General features: G+C 39.3%; 1 protein-coding gene across 1 annotated transcript in view; it reads right to left on the bottom strand.

The window, feature by feature from the left end:
* LOC114654212 (protein unc-13 homolog B-like) overlaps window positions 1-16671 on the bottom strand; it is an 837814-nt gene that overhangs the window by 308076 nt on the left and 513067 nt on the right. The window contains 5 exon segments of the mRNA XM_051929449.1: window positions 9123-9257; window positions 12807-12896; window positions 13198-13266; window positions 15416-15566; window positions 16318-16481. Coding sequence (XP_051785409.1) covers window positions 9123-9257; window positions 12807-12896; window positions 13198-13266; window positions 15416-15566; window positions 16318-16481 — 609 coding nt within the window.

Here is a 16671-nt window from a genome sequence, read left to right as displayed (position 1 = left end):
CACACTACTTCTCCGCTGCGAAGCGCGGGTATTTTGCTAGTATATATATATATATATATATATATATTATACAGTACATATTATATATATATATATATATATATATATATATATATATATATATATATATATATACATATATACACTCACACACATGCATGTTCTTTCTCCCTCTTCTACACATCATCTACAGAAAACTGCCATCAGCCTCCACATTCCTGTCCAGGCCACGCCCTCCTATTGACCTCACTTCTGCCATTCCCCTCATGGACCTGCCTCTTCCTGCACACCACCTATAAAAGCCAAGCACCTCTCCTGCCCAGTTAGTTCTATTCAGACTCAGTCCTTTGTGATTACTTGATGATTTGTTTTGCTGTATTTATCTGTTGCAAGTGGTTCCCAAACCTTTTCCTCTCTGCTCTCTCCTTATTACAGTGACGTAGTCGGCACTTTGTGATGACGGAGGAGCATGACCTAAATTCTTTCCTTAGCAACCTAGCGACAAAGCTGCATCTGCTCAAGGTGCAGATGGCCAAATTACAGGCATGGATTGAAGCATGTTTGGCCCTGCAACAAGACCAGACTAGAACTCCCTCCCAGGTACTTGTCCTGCTGTCAGATAATGATGACATAGAAACCTATATTCTTATTCTTGAGAAGACAGCCAACCAGAACCGATAGCCACGAATCAAGTAAGGGAACATCCTTGCGCCGTTCTTGAAGGGTAAGGCGCAGTGGCCTTATTATGACATCATGGAGGAAGGCGCTACTGACTACGACAAGCTGAGGGTTGAAGTCCTCAAAAGGTTTGGCATCTGCACGGACCAGCAGGTGAAGCAGTGGCATGAATGATGCTTCAACCCAGAGCAGTCGATTTGTGCACAGGTTTTGGGATCTGGGTCAAGACTGGGCAGTGGCTAAGGCCAGAAGTAAACAACGCCCACCAGTGACACCCTCATAAATGGCCTACCTGATTCCCTTGCCCAACCGGTTCATAGGCAGTCGTTTAAAAACATGAAGGCCCTGATCAAAGTCATCGAGCGGCATAGGGTGGCATCCATGTCTGAGATGTCCAAAAGGCCTGCACGCTAAGCCTGTTAAACACAAAGTGCCCCTACTTCAAGTGCGGGGAGCCCAGACACATGGTGACGGCTTGTCCCTTACTCAGAGAGCCGATGGAGAGCGGCTGGGCCCAAGGAGAGAGATACTGTGTACTCATTAACCATCAGTCTCTTCCCCATACAGGAGTAGCAATAGTTAATGGGCACAAATTGTCTGCTCTATTTGATTCAGGGAGCAACATTTCTATTATTGCTTGCCGACTTGTGTTACCGCAACAGTGGCTCAATGAAAAGACCAGTATAACCTGTATTTACGGGGAGATATGGCACAGCCACCTGTGTCATTAGCATTGGGGATATTCACCGAAGACCCCCGATGGTTGCCATGCCTGACCAGCCGTACCGCATGATATTAGGTCACGACTGGTCAAAAACAAAGCCGGTAACCAATCAGTTGCTCCAGCTTTACAGTTAGACCTAATTATGGAAGCCGAGAACGCACCCTAAGACTGCCTCCATGCCATGTTTACTACGGGTGTCTAAAGCTGACGTGGCCATCCAGTGTGACATGGCACTTGACTCAGTGCCGATGTCCTTGTCATTTGACAGGGAAGGAGTGTCATGGCCCAGTGCCACTCCCCTTGAGGACAGCCTCGATCCGCTTGCTACCTTGCACATCCAATTCAAAGAAATGTCGGGCTCCTTTAAATGGGAACAGTGGAACAACGATTACTTGAAGAACGCTATTAATTTTGTGATTAACAATGCTCTCCTCTATTAGGTTGCAGAGCATGGGGGTGGGGAAGGGGTGTTGTGGTCCCGACTCCTAGTCCCACAGGGCGCACACCCACCTCCTGGAAGCCCATTTGGGAAAACAGAAGACATTAGAGTGCACTAAGCTCCACTTTTATTGGCCCGGGATCAATGAGGTGGTCCTTTGCTTTTGTAATTCATGCCCTAAGTGTCAACTGCGACAGATTCCTAGTTCCCCTCTCACTAATTGACTCTCTCTTTCAGGCCCCACCTCTTCGGAGTAGCAGCGAGCTGAAGCACAGAGCAGCGGCGTCTCCCACAGGTACGTAGCCCTTCGCAAACACCCAAGTAAGTTCAACTGAAGTAAAGCTGAGACCTGACCAGGAGAAATAACCGGCAGTTTGAAATCCAAGTCGACTGCTCACCGGGTGGTGGAAACTTAAAGCTGACGGTCTCTTAGTGATTCAGCTGAAAGCGGAAAGCACCGAAAGCACCAGAGTTAAAAAACAAAGAAGATGATATCAGCACTAAATGTAAGTTCTATCTGCTGTCTGCACATTGAGGGCACGTTTATATATTGTGTGTCCTGCTTCATGTACAGTTCAGGTTTTCCAGCTGACAGTGCAAACAGCTTCACCTGCCAAAAATATTTAGTTAATTTAGAGTTGGTCAGGAAAATATGCGAATTGGAGGACCGCGTTAGGAACCTGATAGCAATTAGGCAAACTGAAAATTGGATCGACTCGGTTTGTTTAGACCAGTGTTTCCCAAACTCTGTCCTGGGAACCCACTGTGGCTGCAGGTTTTTGTTACAACCGGATTCCTAATCAGTGACAACACCTGATAACGCTGATCTCATTTAATTAGCTGGTATTTTTTTTTCTTTTATTTGACATTCAGTAAAGCATAGCAGCATGATTTTTACATTTATAAGACATTTAGAAATATTTCTGTTTTTTCTATAGATGTAAATGCTTAACTCTCTTTTGTTGGTTTCATTATATTTTGACTTTTCTCTGTGCAGTTTTCCCACTTCGTTTTATCATATTAATCACAATTTAAAATGAGTAGAGCAGACACTCTGACAAACAACACTGAATAATCAAAGGCTAAAACTACTTTAGCGTCAGACCCACTAATTAGTAAATAATGGATTAATTAAACAATTAGAACACCTAGAAAAGTAGAAAAAAAAATACATTATTCCTATATAACTCCTTGGTACATTTTAATATATATATATTTTTTTTAGCAAACTTAGTTTTCTAATTTCCCCAGGACCAAGTTTGGAAAACACTGGTTTAGACAATTCGGCTAGTCCCACTGTAGTCAGTGAGGGGCTGAAGTCCGCATCACCAATTCAATCACAGGGCGTGTGAGTAACCATCCAGGCCACAGTCATGTGATCTTAAAACACAGGCTGTTGTTTATCCCACCTGTTACTTTCCTGAAGCTGTTACCCATAATCCCTGTTGTGGGGCATCCAGTAAATTTAGTCTTGATGCAAACCTTAAATTACTTGATAAACAAAAAATAAGGTGTATAATTAGACCAAGAGATAAAACCAGACCCTCCACCAAGGACATCTGTAATAGAAATTTACTTCAAATTAAAACAAAAAACATATCACCAGTTCAGAAAGAAGCAAGCAGTTTTAAATGCTGCTTATTGAACTTTCGCTCTCTTGGCAGTAAAGCTGTTTTGGTAAATTATATTATATTAAGTACTAAATCTGATTAGATTTAATTAAACTTACAAAGTTGAAATTCAAAATTGAAATATTACTTAATTAAATGAAGTTATTTCTGATCACTACTTAATTACTGTACATTTGATTTAGTACTGCCCTTGCCAACGCACTCACAGATTAAAACAAAGACAGGGCAACATCTAGATTGTAATTCTGCTTCAAAATTTAAAGATACTTTGAGCAAGCCGAGGGTAATTGTGGAAAACCATTTATATCAGTTAACATCAAATGTAAACATTAAAAACAATTTAGATCAGCTAACATCACATTATTATGTGACCTTGAGAGATGCTCTGGACGCAGTGGCTCCCCTTAAAAAAAAAAAAAAATCACAGCACATAGAAACTCTCCCTGGTTTAATGAAAACACTAGAGCTCTTAAATTAGAGTGTCAAAAACTGAAGTGCAGATGGAAAACAACAAAGCTATATGTCTTTCAAATTACATGCACAGAGAGTGTTAAAAAATATAAAAAAGCTCTCTTTAAACCTCACTCAGAATACTATTCTACAATAATAAATAGCAATAATAAAAATCCTTGGGTACTGTTTAGAACAGTGGCTAAACTAACAAATGGGAATTCAGATCTACAGTGAAAAATACCAACAGATATTAGCAGTACAGACTTTATGAACTTCTTCACTGAGAAAATTAAAAATATAAGATCCCAGATCTCAGCATCATAGTACAAACCGCATACTAGCTTAGCAGACTCAGTCTCATATTGCATCCAGCACTTTAGTAATTTTAATCCTGTAACTGAGCAGGAAGTCTTAACTTTAATTTCTAAAATGAAACCCACTACTTGTTCCCTAGATCCAGTGCCAACAAAACTAGTAAAAAGTGCAATGGATGTTCTTCTAGCGCCTATTCTAAACATTATCAATAGTTCATTATTGTACCTGATGCACTAAAAGTGTCAGTCATTAAACCATTACTTAAAAAGTCAGACCTTGACCCACACATACTTAATAATTATAGACCCATTTAAAATCTACCCTTTCTCTATAAAATACTAGAAAAAGTAGTCGCCAGTCAGCTTCAGTCACACCTTATGCATTACAATTTATTTGAGAAATTCCAGTCTGGTTTCCGCACTGGTCATAGTACAGAAACGGCAGTAAGGCTGGTTGTAAATGACATTCTGATATCCAATGAGGAAGGAAACTCCACTGTAATTATGTTGTTAGATTTAAGCGCAGCATTTGACACCACTGACCATTCTATTTTACTGCACTGGCTAGAAAATGATGTTGACCTTACAGGCACTGTGCTCGCTTGGTTTAGTTCTTATTTATCAAATCGATTCCAATATGTACAGAAATGTGCTGACAGTACTCCATTATTATACACAGAAGTTCAATATGGCGTCCCATGGGGCTCAGTACTGGGATCTTTACTGTTTTCAATTTACATGCTTCCACTTGGATCTATCATTAAGAAACATAATGTTAATTTTCACTCGTATGCAGATGACACCCAGTTATACCTTTCATTTAGATCAAATGAAGTTTATCCGATGTTGTCTTTAATTAGTTGTATTAGTGAATTAAAGGAGTGGATGGATGAGAACTACCTATCTTTAAACACCAATAAAACAGAGATGTTAATTGTTGGAGGGAATGACAGCTGATCACAACAATATTTTGTCATCATTTAACTCAGTTGGAATCACCATTAATTTTAATGAATCAGCCCGCAATCTAGGAGTTATCTTTGACTCTAGCATGTCATTTAAAGCGTACATAACAAAGTTGTCCAAATCATGTTTCTTCCATCTCAAAAATGTTGGGAAATGAAGGTGTTTCTAAATAAGCAGGATTCTGAGAAATGAATTCATGCATTTACTTCTAGTAGGATTGACTACTGCAATGCTGTGTTCACTGGATGTTCAAACTGTTCTTTATACAGCCTCCAGTTAATCCAAAATGCTGCTGCAAGAATTATTACAAGAACAAGAAAATACGAACACATCACTCCAGTTCTTAAATCCTTACACTGGCTCCTGGTTAAGATTAGGACAGATTTCAAAATCCTCTTTTTAACATATAAAGCATTAAATGGCCATTAATTGGCTTACTTGTCTGAACTTATCATGACTTACAAACCTGCAAATCTGCTAATAATTACAAGAATTAATAAAATAACAGTGGGAGGTCGAGCTTTTAGTTTCAGGGCCCCTAAACTGTGGAATGTCTGCCTGCTACTATAAGAGATGCCCCTTTAGTCTCAGCTTTTAAATCCTGGCTGAAGACTCACTACTTCAGTTTAGCATATCCTGAATAGAGCTGCTGATTAACTGTACAGACTGCATCTCTGTTGTTAGTCATTAGCACTAAAACATAAGTAGCATGATAGTTATAATTTGTTACTAACCCTCACCTATTCTGTTTCTCTTCTCAGTACTCAAATGTGGCACTTGGTGCCACGGCCCTCCTGCCAAGTTGTTTTGCCTGCCTATGGTAAAGTCATCTCTGATGGAGGATCGCAGGAATCGTGGGGTAGAGGGGTACTTTCATCGGATTGGCTGGCCCAGCGCTGTTTCAGCTGTGGAATGGCCAAATGGGGGAGGCAGCTTGATGGCTGAGGTCTCCAGGACTCTAAACAAATCCAAATCATATTATGTGATATCATCTACTGTTAAATTCTGTTCCATACTTGTAAATGTTTTATTTTTTATACTGTATTGAGGATTTGTTCTGTTCTGTGTATTGTATTGTATTGACCCCCTTCTTTTTGACACCCACTGCACGCCCAACCTACCTGAAAAGGGGTCTTTTTTTTGAACTGCCTTTCCAAGGTTTCTTCCATTTTTTCCCTACAAGGGTTTTTTGGGAGTTTTTCCTTGTCTTCTTAGAGAGTCAAGGCTGGGGACTGTCAAGAGGCAGGGCCTGTTAAAGCCCATTACAGCACTTCTTGTGTGATTTTGGGATATACAAAAAAATAAATTGTATTATATTGTATTGTAATTGACATACCATTCGAACACATCAGGATAGACCTTGCAGACCCCTTGAACCCTTGGCAAAAGGACATAAATACATCAATTCTTGTTGAATACGGCATCTGATTTCCGGAGGCTGTTCTCCTGCACTCAGTCAACTCAAAGACTACCACACAGGAATTGGTAAGGGTCTTTGAGTAAGATGGCATCCCCTCATGGACCAGGGGATGCCTTTTACTTCAGAAACGGTGAAGAAAGTGGTGAAGTTACTGAGAATAAAATATCTGACAACCTCGGTATACCACCCTCAGACCGATGATTTGGTCAAGAGATTTCATCAATCTTTCAAACAGATGCTGCGCCAGGAGGTCAGTAATAATAATAATTCATAATAATAATAATTCTTTACATTTATATAGCGCTTTTCTCACTACTCAAAGTGCTCTCCACACAGGGAAGACCCGGGAAGTGAACCCACAATCTCCTTACTGCGAAGCAGCAGCACTATCACTGTGCCACCTGTGAGTCAGTGAGAATAGAAGGAACTGGGACCAGTTACTTCCCCTTTTTTATTTGCCTACCGGGAAGTACTATAGGCCTTCGCGGGTTTCCCCCTATTTGAACTGTTGTACGGATTCCAGCCCTTTGGGATATTGGGTATCGTAAAGGAAGGCTGGGATGAGGAGGCCCTCCCGTCTACAAATATCTTGGGAGTACATACTGTAATTAAGCAATAGATTGAAAAAAATTCCAATATTAAAACAACACATGGAGAAAGCTTGCACAGGCCTGTTGTTACGATTGTGGCATGACCCTCCAAGAATTCTGCCCAGAAGACTGAGTCAAGGTCCTCATTCCCATTTCCCAAACGAAATTGTTGGCTCATTGGCAGGGCCCCTACAAAGTTAAGGAGAGGAAGGGGCTTGTCGACTATTTGGCGAAACAACTGAATCAGTGGCAGAGCTAACAAATATACCACATTAATCTACTTAAATCGTGAAAGGATAGGGAACCTGATCCCTCCTTTGACTGGCACTGTTCCCTTTTTGCTCAGATGAGGAGCTGAAGATCAGGTGTATGCTGGACCTAGGGGTCTTTGAAGAGAGCCATAGTCCCTGTTCCAGTCCTATTGTCCTGGTTGCTATGCTGGATGGAAGTTGACGATTTTGCAACAACTTCATCCATCCATTGTCCAACCCGCTGAATCCGAACACAGGGTCACGGGGGTCTGCTGGAGCCAATCCCAGCTAACACAGGGCACAAGGCAGGAACCAATCCTGGGCAGGGTGCCAACCCACCGCAGGACACACACAAACACACCCACACACCAAGCACACACTAGGGCCAATTTAGAATCGCCAATCCACCTAACCAGCATGTCTTTGGACTGTGGGAGGAAACCGGAGTGCCCGGAGGAAACCCACGCAGACACGGGGAGAACATGCAAACTCCACGCAGGGAGGACCCGGGAAGCGAACCCAGGTCCCCAGATCTCCCAACTGCGAGGCAGCAGCGCTACCCACTGCGCCACCGTGCCGCCCTTTTGCAACAACTTCCACCAGCTTAATCAAGTCTCCCAATTTGATGCCTACCCGATGCCGCAAGTCAATGATCTTCTTGAACAGTTCGGAAAGGCTCAATTTTTGACCACACTTGACATGACAAAAGGGTAATGGCAAATTCCTTTAACGGAGTCCATGAAAGTAAAGACTGCATTCAGCACCCCTAGTGGACACTGGCAGTATTGTGTCCTTGCATTTGGCATACATGGGGCCCCTTCATCCTTACAGCATCTGGTGGACAAAATGCTCTGGCCCCACAACACCTACAGTGCTGCCTACCTGGATGATGTGTGGTGCAGTGGTAGTGCTGCTGCTTTGCAGTAAGGAGACTGTGGAAGATTGTGGGTTCGCTTCCCGGTTCCTCCCTGTGTGGATAGCGCTTTGAGTACTGAGAAAAGCGCTATATAAATGTAATGAATTATTATTATTATTATTTATTCCAGCACATGGGAAGAATATCTACAGCACGTCAAGGCGGTGCTTCAAACACTAGTAGAAGCTGGTCTGCGGATCAACCTTAAGAAATGTTTCTTCGGGCTGACCCAAAGCCAAATATTTGGGCTACTTAGTGGGTAGGGGCACCATCAGACCACAGTGTTCCAAGGTTCATTCCATAATAAATCGGCTCCTTCCAAAGACCAAATGTTTGAGGTTTGATCCTCATAAGGAGATGTAATAAGGGCGAAACATGTCTGTGAAATCTTTGTATTGTTTGGTAGATACTGTATCTTGAAGACAACTGTAGATTATATTCTACCTAGAGAGTCAAACTCTGGGTCCAAAGTAGACTGGACACTCAAGAGACCTGGCTGGCTAAACTAAATAAGACCATCATTAGGCCAGAAAGTCAGGACTGTTATCATCTTCAGGTTTGTACTGTGACTGTACTGTTAGTGGTTCACAGGCTAAACGCTAATGCCACAATTTCCACAATAGGCATAAAGCAGACTAATCAAAATTGTAATGTTATAGAAGTGAAATATCTATGACATTATTACATTACGAGTTGGTGAAGATAAACATGCTTTCCTTTAAAACATAAGAATCACTCACCGGATGGGCTTGATATTCACGATTGTACAGATCTTGGCAATTGTTGAAGATGTACTCATAAGTAGAATTAAGGCAGGCCTTGACACAGTCCCTGACCACCTGGCTGGCTCGTGGAGGACTCTGCAGCTCCTGAACCTGTTTCACCATAAAAATATAATCTGATGTCACTGCTGGTAGTCAGAAAAAAGTTCATAAATCAGCTAATTTATGTTTCTTTGAGCAATTGTATATAGCTGGCTATATCACAAGTAAGTGTGTAAAAATGAAACAACCACTACCACAAAACTATGAAAAATATAAACAATCCGCTTATTGGGATAATGACCAAAAGATAAAGCAAGCAGAACCCGAAAAGAGTATATATATATATATATATATATATATATATATATATATATATATGTGTGTGTGTGTGTGTGTGTGTGTGTGTGTGTGTGTGTGTGTGTGTGTGTTTTACATGTAAAAAAGAAAAAAACTTTGTCACAGTATATAATTCCACTTATTTTTAAATAAAATAAAGGGAGTTATTGCTTTATGGATTTTGTGAACTAGTATTTTCCAATATTGTTGCTCCAATCTTTATATATTTTTTTACATAACCTGGTGATTCATTTGGCATACTATGAACAAAAGATTGAACGGATAGCCTTTGGTGTGATTATGTAGACATTGCCCTGTATATGCAAACACAGTTGTTAATTTCAGGAAAAAAAAGATTCAAATTGAATTCTGTCATAGTTGCACTTAAAAAGTAAAACATTTTCAGAGAGTGCAGTATCTACTGACTTAAGATCATCTTTAAAATATCATCACAGATGTTTTTTTTGAGTTGGTATCAGTTAAACAGCTGTTTTAAGCCAACACTACACAGGATTAGCCTTTTTAAGTTGTGATTGGTGACAATGTCATGTTTTCCATCCATCCATCCATTATCCAACCCACTATATCCTAACTACAGGGTCACGGGGGTCTGCTGGACCCAATGCCAGTCAACACAGGGCGCAAGGCAGGAAACGAACCCTGGGCAAGGCGCCAGCCCACCGCAGTGTCATGTTTTCAGATGGCAGTATTCATCCCACAAGGTTTATTGTTCTGATGTCTATGGACCATCTGACATGATCACTTTGTCTTTTGAATGTGCTTTCATCATTACCATAGTAACATGATTAATGGCGATTTTCCTGATTTACTCAGGTTAGATGATTGCTCGCCAATTTTGTTTTCTTCCATTATCCTTGATTCTATGCACCATTTGTTGTGAAACACCACTTCTAACGATGTCTTCTTTGACCTTACTTTTGGCCTTATAACCTCCAATTTGGCACTTGGTACCTAATCATCTTATACTTTACACCTTAGTGTGTGTCTCCTCAGCACAACATCAATTGCATTCACACCAAGTCTTTATTTTAACTAAGCATTCACCTTCCTTTCATTCCAAGACACTGCACATCCACCTGATCATTCTTCTCTGTGTCCTTTTCAGCTTTACTTCATATTCCACTTTCACTGGCCACATCTCACTCCAGCTAAACATATTTATGCTTACACAGCTTTCATAAACTTTAGACTTCACTGCCTGTAAGGCACCTTTAGAAGTCAGAATGATAGATAGATAGATAGATAGATAGATAGATAGATAGATAGATAGATAGATAGATAGATAGATAGATAGATAGATAGATAGATAGATAGATACTTTATTAATCCCAATGGGAAATTCACATTTTCCAGCAGCAGCATACTGATACAATAAATAATATTAAATTAAAGAATGATAATAATGCAGGTGAAAAAAAGACAATAACTTTGTATAATGTTAAATGGTGGATAGATTCCAAAATTCCTTCCATGCACGTCTCACCTTGGCTATCACTGCTGTGCCTGCAGATCCATCCACCCACCATGTCAACTTCCCTACATTCTCCAATAATACTCCATTATGGCTATCTAAATTTAAACCACATTGTCCACTCTGTTACACATTTTCTAAAAATAAAGGTAGCATTTATTGCCTGCAGACTACTCTTCACGTAAGCACATGATTTTGCACATGCTTCAGGCAAACTAAGCATTGATTTGAGTTTATTCCAACCACTTTTTCCACTCAAGTTGCATGGCCAAGTACCTACCTCCTCCACATCTCCTTCCCCTTTACCTTCAGTTATCACCTAGGTCTTTTAAGTACTTCCAAAATAGGTTTCCATTTCCTTTGTATTTAGTTTTTTTTTTGCCACCAAGTAAGATGGCTGAAATACAAGTGCTCCTACAGCAATCTTTCACACACTTCTCTGGTCACCAGTTCGATCACTATCACAAATAGTAATGGGTTGAGAATGGATCTCTGGTGCATCCCTCCTTCTTCATCTCAAAACTTCCTCTATGCCCACCTGCTGCCCTGAACACTGATCATACTTCCTATTACATTGATATCATAACAGACAAATAATCATTCACCTACACTTTACCTTCACAATGCCTACACAGCCACCGCTCAAGCCCTACTGACACATTCCTTATCCAGATCTACAAATACATTCTGTAAGGTCATTTTTTTTGCCAGATGCTTTTCCTGCACTGGATTAATAACAAAAACTGCATCTGCTGATTTATCCCCAGGCATTAAATCATATTGCATTTCAATAACTTTCACTGATCCCTGATTCTTTTCTGTAGAACTTTCAACCACATTCATTACCTTATCCAGAAGCTTGATTGCACAGTATGACACACATTTCAATGGGTCAGCCATTAATTTGTATATTAGAATGAGCACACTTTATTTCCATTCTTCAGGAATTCCCTCCATTGCACATACTAGCATGGCCCAGATCTGTCAAACATCTTTATAATTTATAATACTACTCCATTTGGGCCATTTGCTTTACCTATCTTCATCTTTTTAAGTACTTCTACAACCTTCTCTTTCAAAAGTTTACAACTCAATTTTTCAGTTTTCACACATATTTACCGTATTTGTTCTCCTCACTCAACAACTTCTTCTTATACTTTTTACAGGTATCTTTATTCCCATTACTATTATTCTCTTCATCATCTACTGTATGTTCCTTTTGCCTGCGGCTTCGTTATCCTAAACACGTCTATTTAATTCTTCATTTTTCAGCTCACTTGAAAACTCCCATGTCTTACCTTCTTGTGTCCTCTCCTCTGACTTTCTAACATGTTGTGTTGTTGGAATATAAATCACCCTGTTCCTCCTGCCTTTCTGCCACGCCTTACACCAGTTGCTTTCAACCTTCATGTAAGGGTCCCTAAACACAGGCCATAATATTTACCTTCCTGTACTTTTGCTACAGTCTTGTTTGCTTGTTTTTGAAATTACATTTATTTACAAAGATATATTTACTAATAGTTCTATTACTCTGTTTTTGTTTTTAAAGCATAAGTACAACTAATAGGCCATTTCAAAAACAGCCCAAAAGTTTTTATTAAATATAAGTTATTTCTGTTAGTGCCAAAATAGCTTAATCATAACACACAAGTTGGTATTTTTAAGGATAAACAATGACTAGTACATACTAAAATATAAAATATATCACTGCATACATTTTTGATAATAGTAAAAGTTGTACACTACTCAAGTGATAAATAGTCTAATTCTTTCACTCCTTCCCTTTTTTCTACTACAAAGTATTTAATATAGGAATAAAAAAGATACTTTACTTTCATGCGAAAGAATGTAATGCTTGTCAACAGATCCACTGTGGATTTGAGATCCTGTAGTCTTTCTGAGCTGCTTGCTGGGAAATTGTTCTGGAATACAAATTCTGGTCAGTATGCAATGTGCAATATGTATAAAATATCTACGTGCTTAACTTAAATCAACTGAAAGAAAATCACAAAACAGCAGATCTTTAAAAATATAATTACTGGCAAAGTTTATCCAGGAGTCCAACGCATAACTATAGAGCAAGCATAGTCTTGTGCATTAACAGACATAGTGAATGGCAGGGTCAAAACAGGTGGAAGCAAAAAGGAAAGAAACAGCTAAAATGAGACTAAACCGTTTTAGCAATATAGTAAGAGGAAGAAGAATCTTAGATCTCTTACACACCCGATACATGGAGAGGTCTATGCGAAGAGAGTTATGCAGCTGATCCAGTAACTTCACAAACCGCTCTTTCTGTATGTAAAAGAAAATTGCTGTTTATCATCTACAAACATGCAGCAGGAAATATGGTTAAAATTTTTCCATATATATATTTATATCAAAGTATTTACTGAAAAGAAATGTATCAAAAAAGGGAGAAAAATGTTCATCAAATTCCCCTGCTCTTATGTTATTGTGATCTTTAACAGCCACACCTTTTGCAACAGTATAATGCTGAAGGCAGATAATTTTATCAGACCTTAATTAAGGTTTAACACTAGAATCCCTGAAGCCAACGAAAAACTCGTAATCCTGGGCCACCTTAAATTCTTTCGTACCTCTCCATTAGCGTCTTTTATTTTGCAAATGTGTCGATAAGCACAAGCAGCAAGCAGCCTGCTATCCCATTCCGCCACCACCACAGCTCAACTCAGGCAAAAAGTCTCCCAGCTAAAGTCTTGTTTATCTGGGTGTGAGGTCCCTGGAGTTGTATAGGGTAAATAATATATTGTTATTTGGAACACATATGTAGAGGTGCTATATGAATGGGGGCGTCTTAAGGGTGTTTTGTGCTGAATAGCGTCCTTTATAACATTGTCCAGTTTATATAGTCTGTTGTGTATGTTTAAAGGTGTTCTGCCTGGAAACAAAAAGGGAAGGAGAGTGCTGTGAAACCGTGACCCCTCGAGGTAATTTTCCTTTTCCACTCATCGATTTCATCTGGGTCATATACTGTATGTTACTTATATAAAAGCCACATTGAAATATTATTTACCTTGATTTACTTACTTATCTTCCTACAGCATAAAGTCACAAGTAGGTTGCACAGCTTCCCGTGTTTGATCAACATGGGTATGTTGACAAACTACATGTCCAGTGCTACTTCACTACACGAATGACTTTAGCTGCAGGTGGAAGCTCCTGTCAAACTTCACGCAACTGTTGTTACAGTTCTGCCTTTGTCCAAAAATGGTTTCATAAGCTTTATGACTTTAGCCTCAGAAAGTCTTTCTCCCATGGGACAACTGGGATCTTTTTCTGAATAAGTAGTAGCATTGCACGTGTACTTTGTCAGCATGCTTGTGTCTATCAAACACAAGAAGCTGTGCAAGATACCTTGGTGAGCTTGGCATGCCCTGCTGTTTTGTTGAAGAATATGTGTGTGGCAGATTGACTGGCAGGATGATGCCCAACCTCTTGCTGCATATCCAAACGTTGCCATCTTTCGCCTTTATGCCTGGTGAAGCAGCATTGTTCTTATGTGTGAGTGGCCATTTATTGCAGGGAGAGCTTCTGTTCTCTTTCTCCAATGTAGAACCCTCATCCTCATCTGAATTCACCTCTGTTGTAGCATGTCTTTATTTGAAAACAGCAGTGTCAGACGGGGGGGAGCGTGAACATGACTGAGAGAATAAAACTGAATTAAAAAAAAAAAAACCACTAACCTTTACAAGTACCATAAATTTACACTGAATGTTACAGACTCAAATCAAATGTATGTTTTTGTTCTATGATAGTAACAATAAGAGCAGCTCACTACTGAAAATGGTAATTCTGGGAATTGCCCGGATTCAAACCCACAACCTCCTGATTATGAGTCAGCAGTTCTTACCAGTGCACCATCCAAGCAGTCGTGTCAGTGTCATACCCTAACCCAATTTCTTTTTATTGAATTCTATATTATTGAATAAACATGCACTTGTTTTGTTATATGTGTATCTTTTGTGAAAGTGTTTATTTGATATTTGGACTTCAGTCAATTTTCTCATTAGTACTGCAACATGAAAAAGTTTCTGTTTTAGATATGTGTTCAACATTTCTTGCATTTCTCACATTTCCTGTCATCCTACATTTACACAGATCACTGTAAAAACGGAACACACATGAAATGCATGTGTTCCAAATAACAATATATTATTTACCCTATACAACTCCAGGCACCTGACAACCAGATAAACAAGACTTGAGCTGGGAGAACTTTTTGCCCAAGTTGAGCTGCAGCAATGAGGGGATGGGATAGCAGGCTGCTTGCACTGATCAACACAATTACAAAACAAAAGACACTAATGGAGAGGTGCGAAGGAATTTAAGGTGGCCCGGGATTACAAGTTTTTTCGTAGGCTTCAGGGATTCTAGTGTTAACTTTTGAAACGAACATTTAAAATTGGGTCTCAACACATACCCCAAAATTGGAAGCTGCAAAACGGTTAGAGGCAGAGACATTGGTGGAAGCAGCAGTGTGAGCATAGTATGCATTAATGTTGGCAAGCAAAGTGCTCATGACAGCAGGTACTCCAGGACACATGTACTTTGATGACAAGCAAGCAAAGTGCCTATGAAAGAGAAAGAGCACACTTGATGACTGTACAATCTCTAACAAAACATCTGTCTATCCAAAAAAAGTACTTATGTTACATTTTAAATTACTAAAAGTATTTTTTCTATCAGTTCCAAGTCTCAAACATGTTTTGATCAGTTATAAAATGTCTCATTAAATAAACTAAGAGAAAGGGTTACATCAAATTGCAAACTAACAGCATAAATTTCCTCCAGAACCATTAAGGAAAGTTCACTTGCAAATGCAGAGACTCAATGTCCTTAATATTACTTACCATGCTACTCATTATCACAGGCTACACAGCAATATTAGTTACATCCACAAGGAGGAGTAAAAAAGGTAAATGTATGGGGGGTTTGAAGGAAAGGTTGGCATTACTTTGATATAAGATGACAGTCACACAAACAATTCACTTTATAATAAAAGTAATAAATTCTTCAGTCTTTATCACAAAGTCATACAATGGATAAAGTGATAGATGGTATTCAATGTAAAAATGTATTTAAGGAAATAAAACTGTAAAGAATAGTAATAAAAGCCTGATGCAATAAAAGAGAATTAGAATCCAAACATGTAAAATAAACTCTGCATAGTAACTGAAGAGTATAATCAGATATTAAAAACATAATAAATATTTTGAACGGGACAGACCATTCAGTTTAACATATCTGATTGGTCCATATTTATTTAACTTTTTGAAAATTTTCTCAGGAAGTTTCATTCACACTTTTCTTAAAGATACTCACGTCATAGCTTGATAAATAGACTCAATTCCATAACGCATTGCAAATTCGTCCACAATTTCTTGGCCAACTTCGTCAAAATAAACTTTCCAGGCATCATCACCCTTGGAATCAGGAATTTTGACAGAGCCACTGCTCTGGATGTCTGTCAGGTAATGGAAAAGGTTCTGCAGGAGAGAGAAAGAGAGAGAGAGAGAGAGAGAGAGAGAGAGAGAGAGATGGCTAAAAAATCTCAACCGGATGGCATTGGCCAGTTTCATGAATGTTGTATTTGTTCTAAATTTCAACCTTTTTTAAATCCTGCTTCTGATAATTAAGTTAAACAAAAACTTGAATATACAGCCAATAAAATGGAAC

This window comes from Erpetoichthys calabaricus, chromosome 7, assembly GCF_900747795.2.
Source record: "Erpetoichthys calabaricus chromosome 7, fErpCal1.3, whole genome shotgun sequence".
In the NCBI taxonomy this organism is placed as follows: Eukaryota; Metazoa; Chordata; class Cladistia; order Polypteriformes; family Polypteridae; genus Erpetoichthys; species Erpetoichthys calabaricus.
The sequence above is the reverse complement of the archived record's forward strand: the minus strand, read 5'-3'. Positions and strand labels throughout refer to the sequence as shown.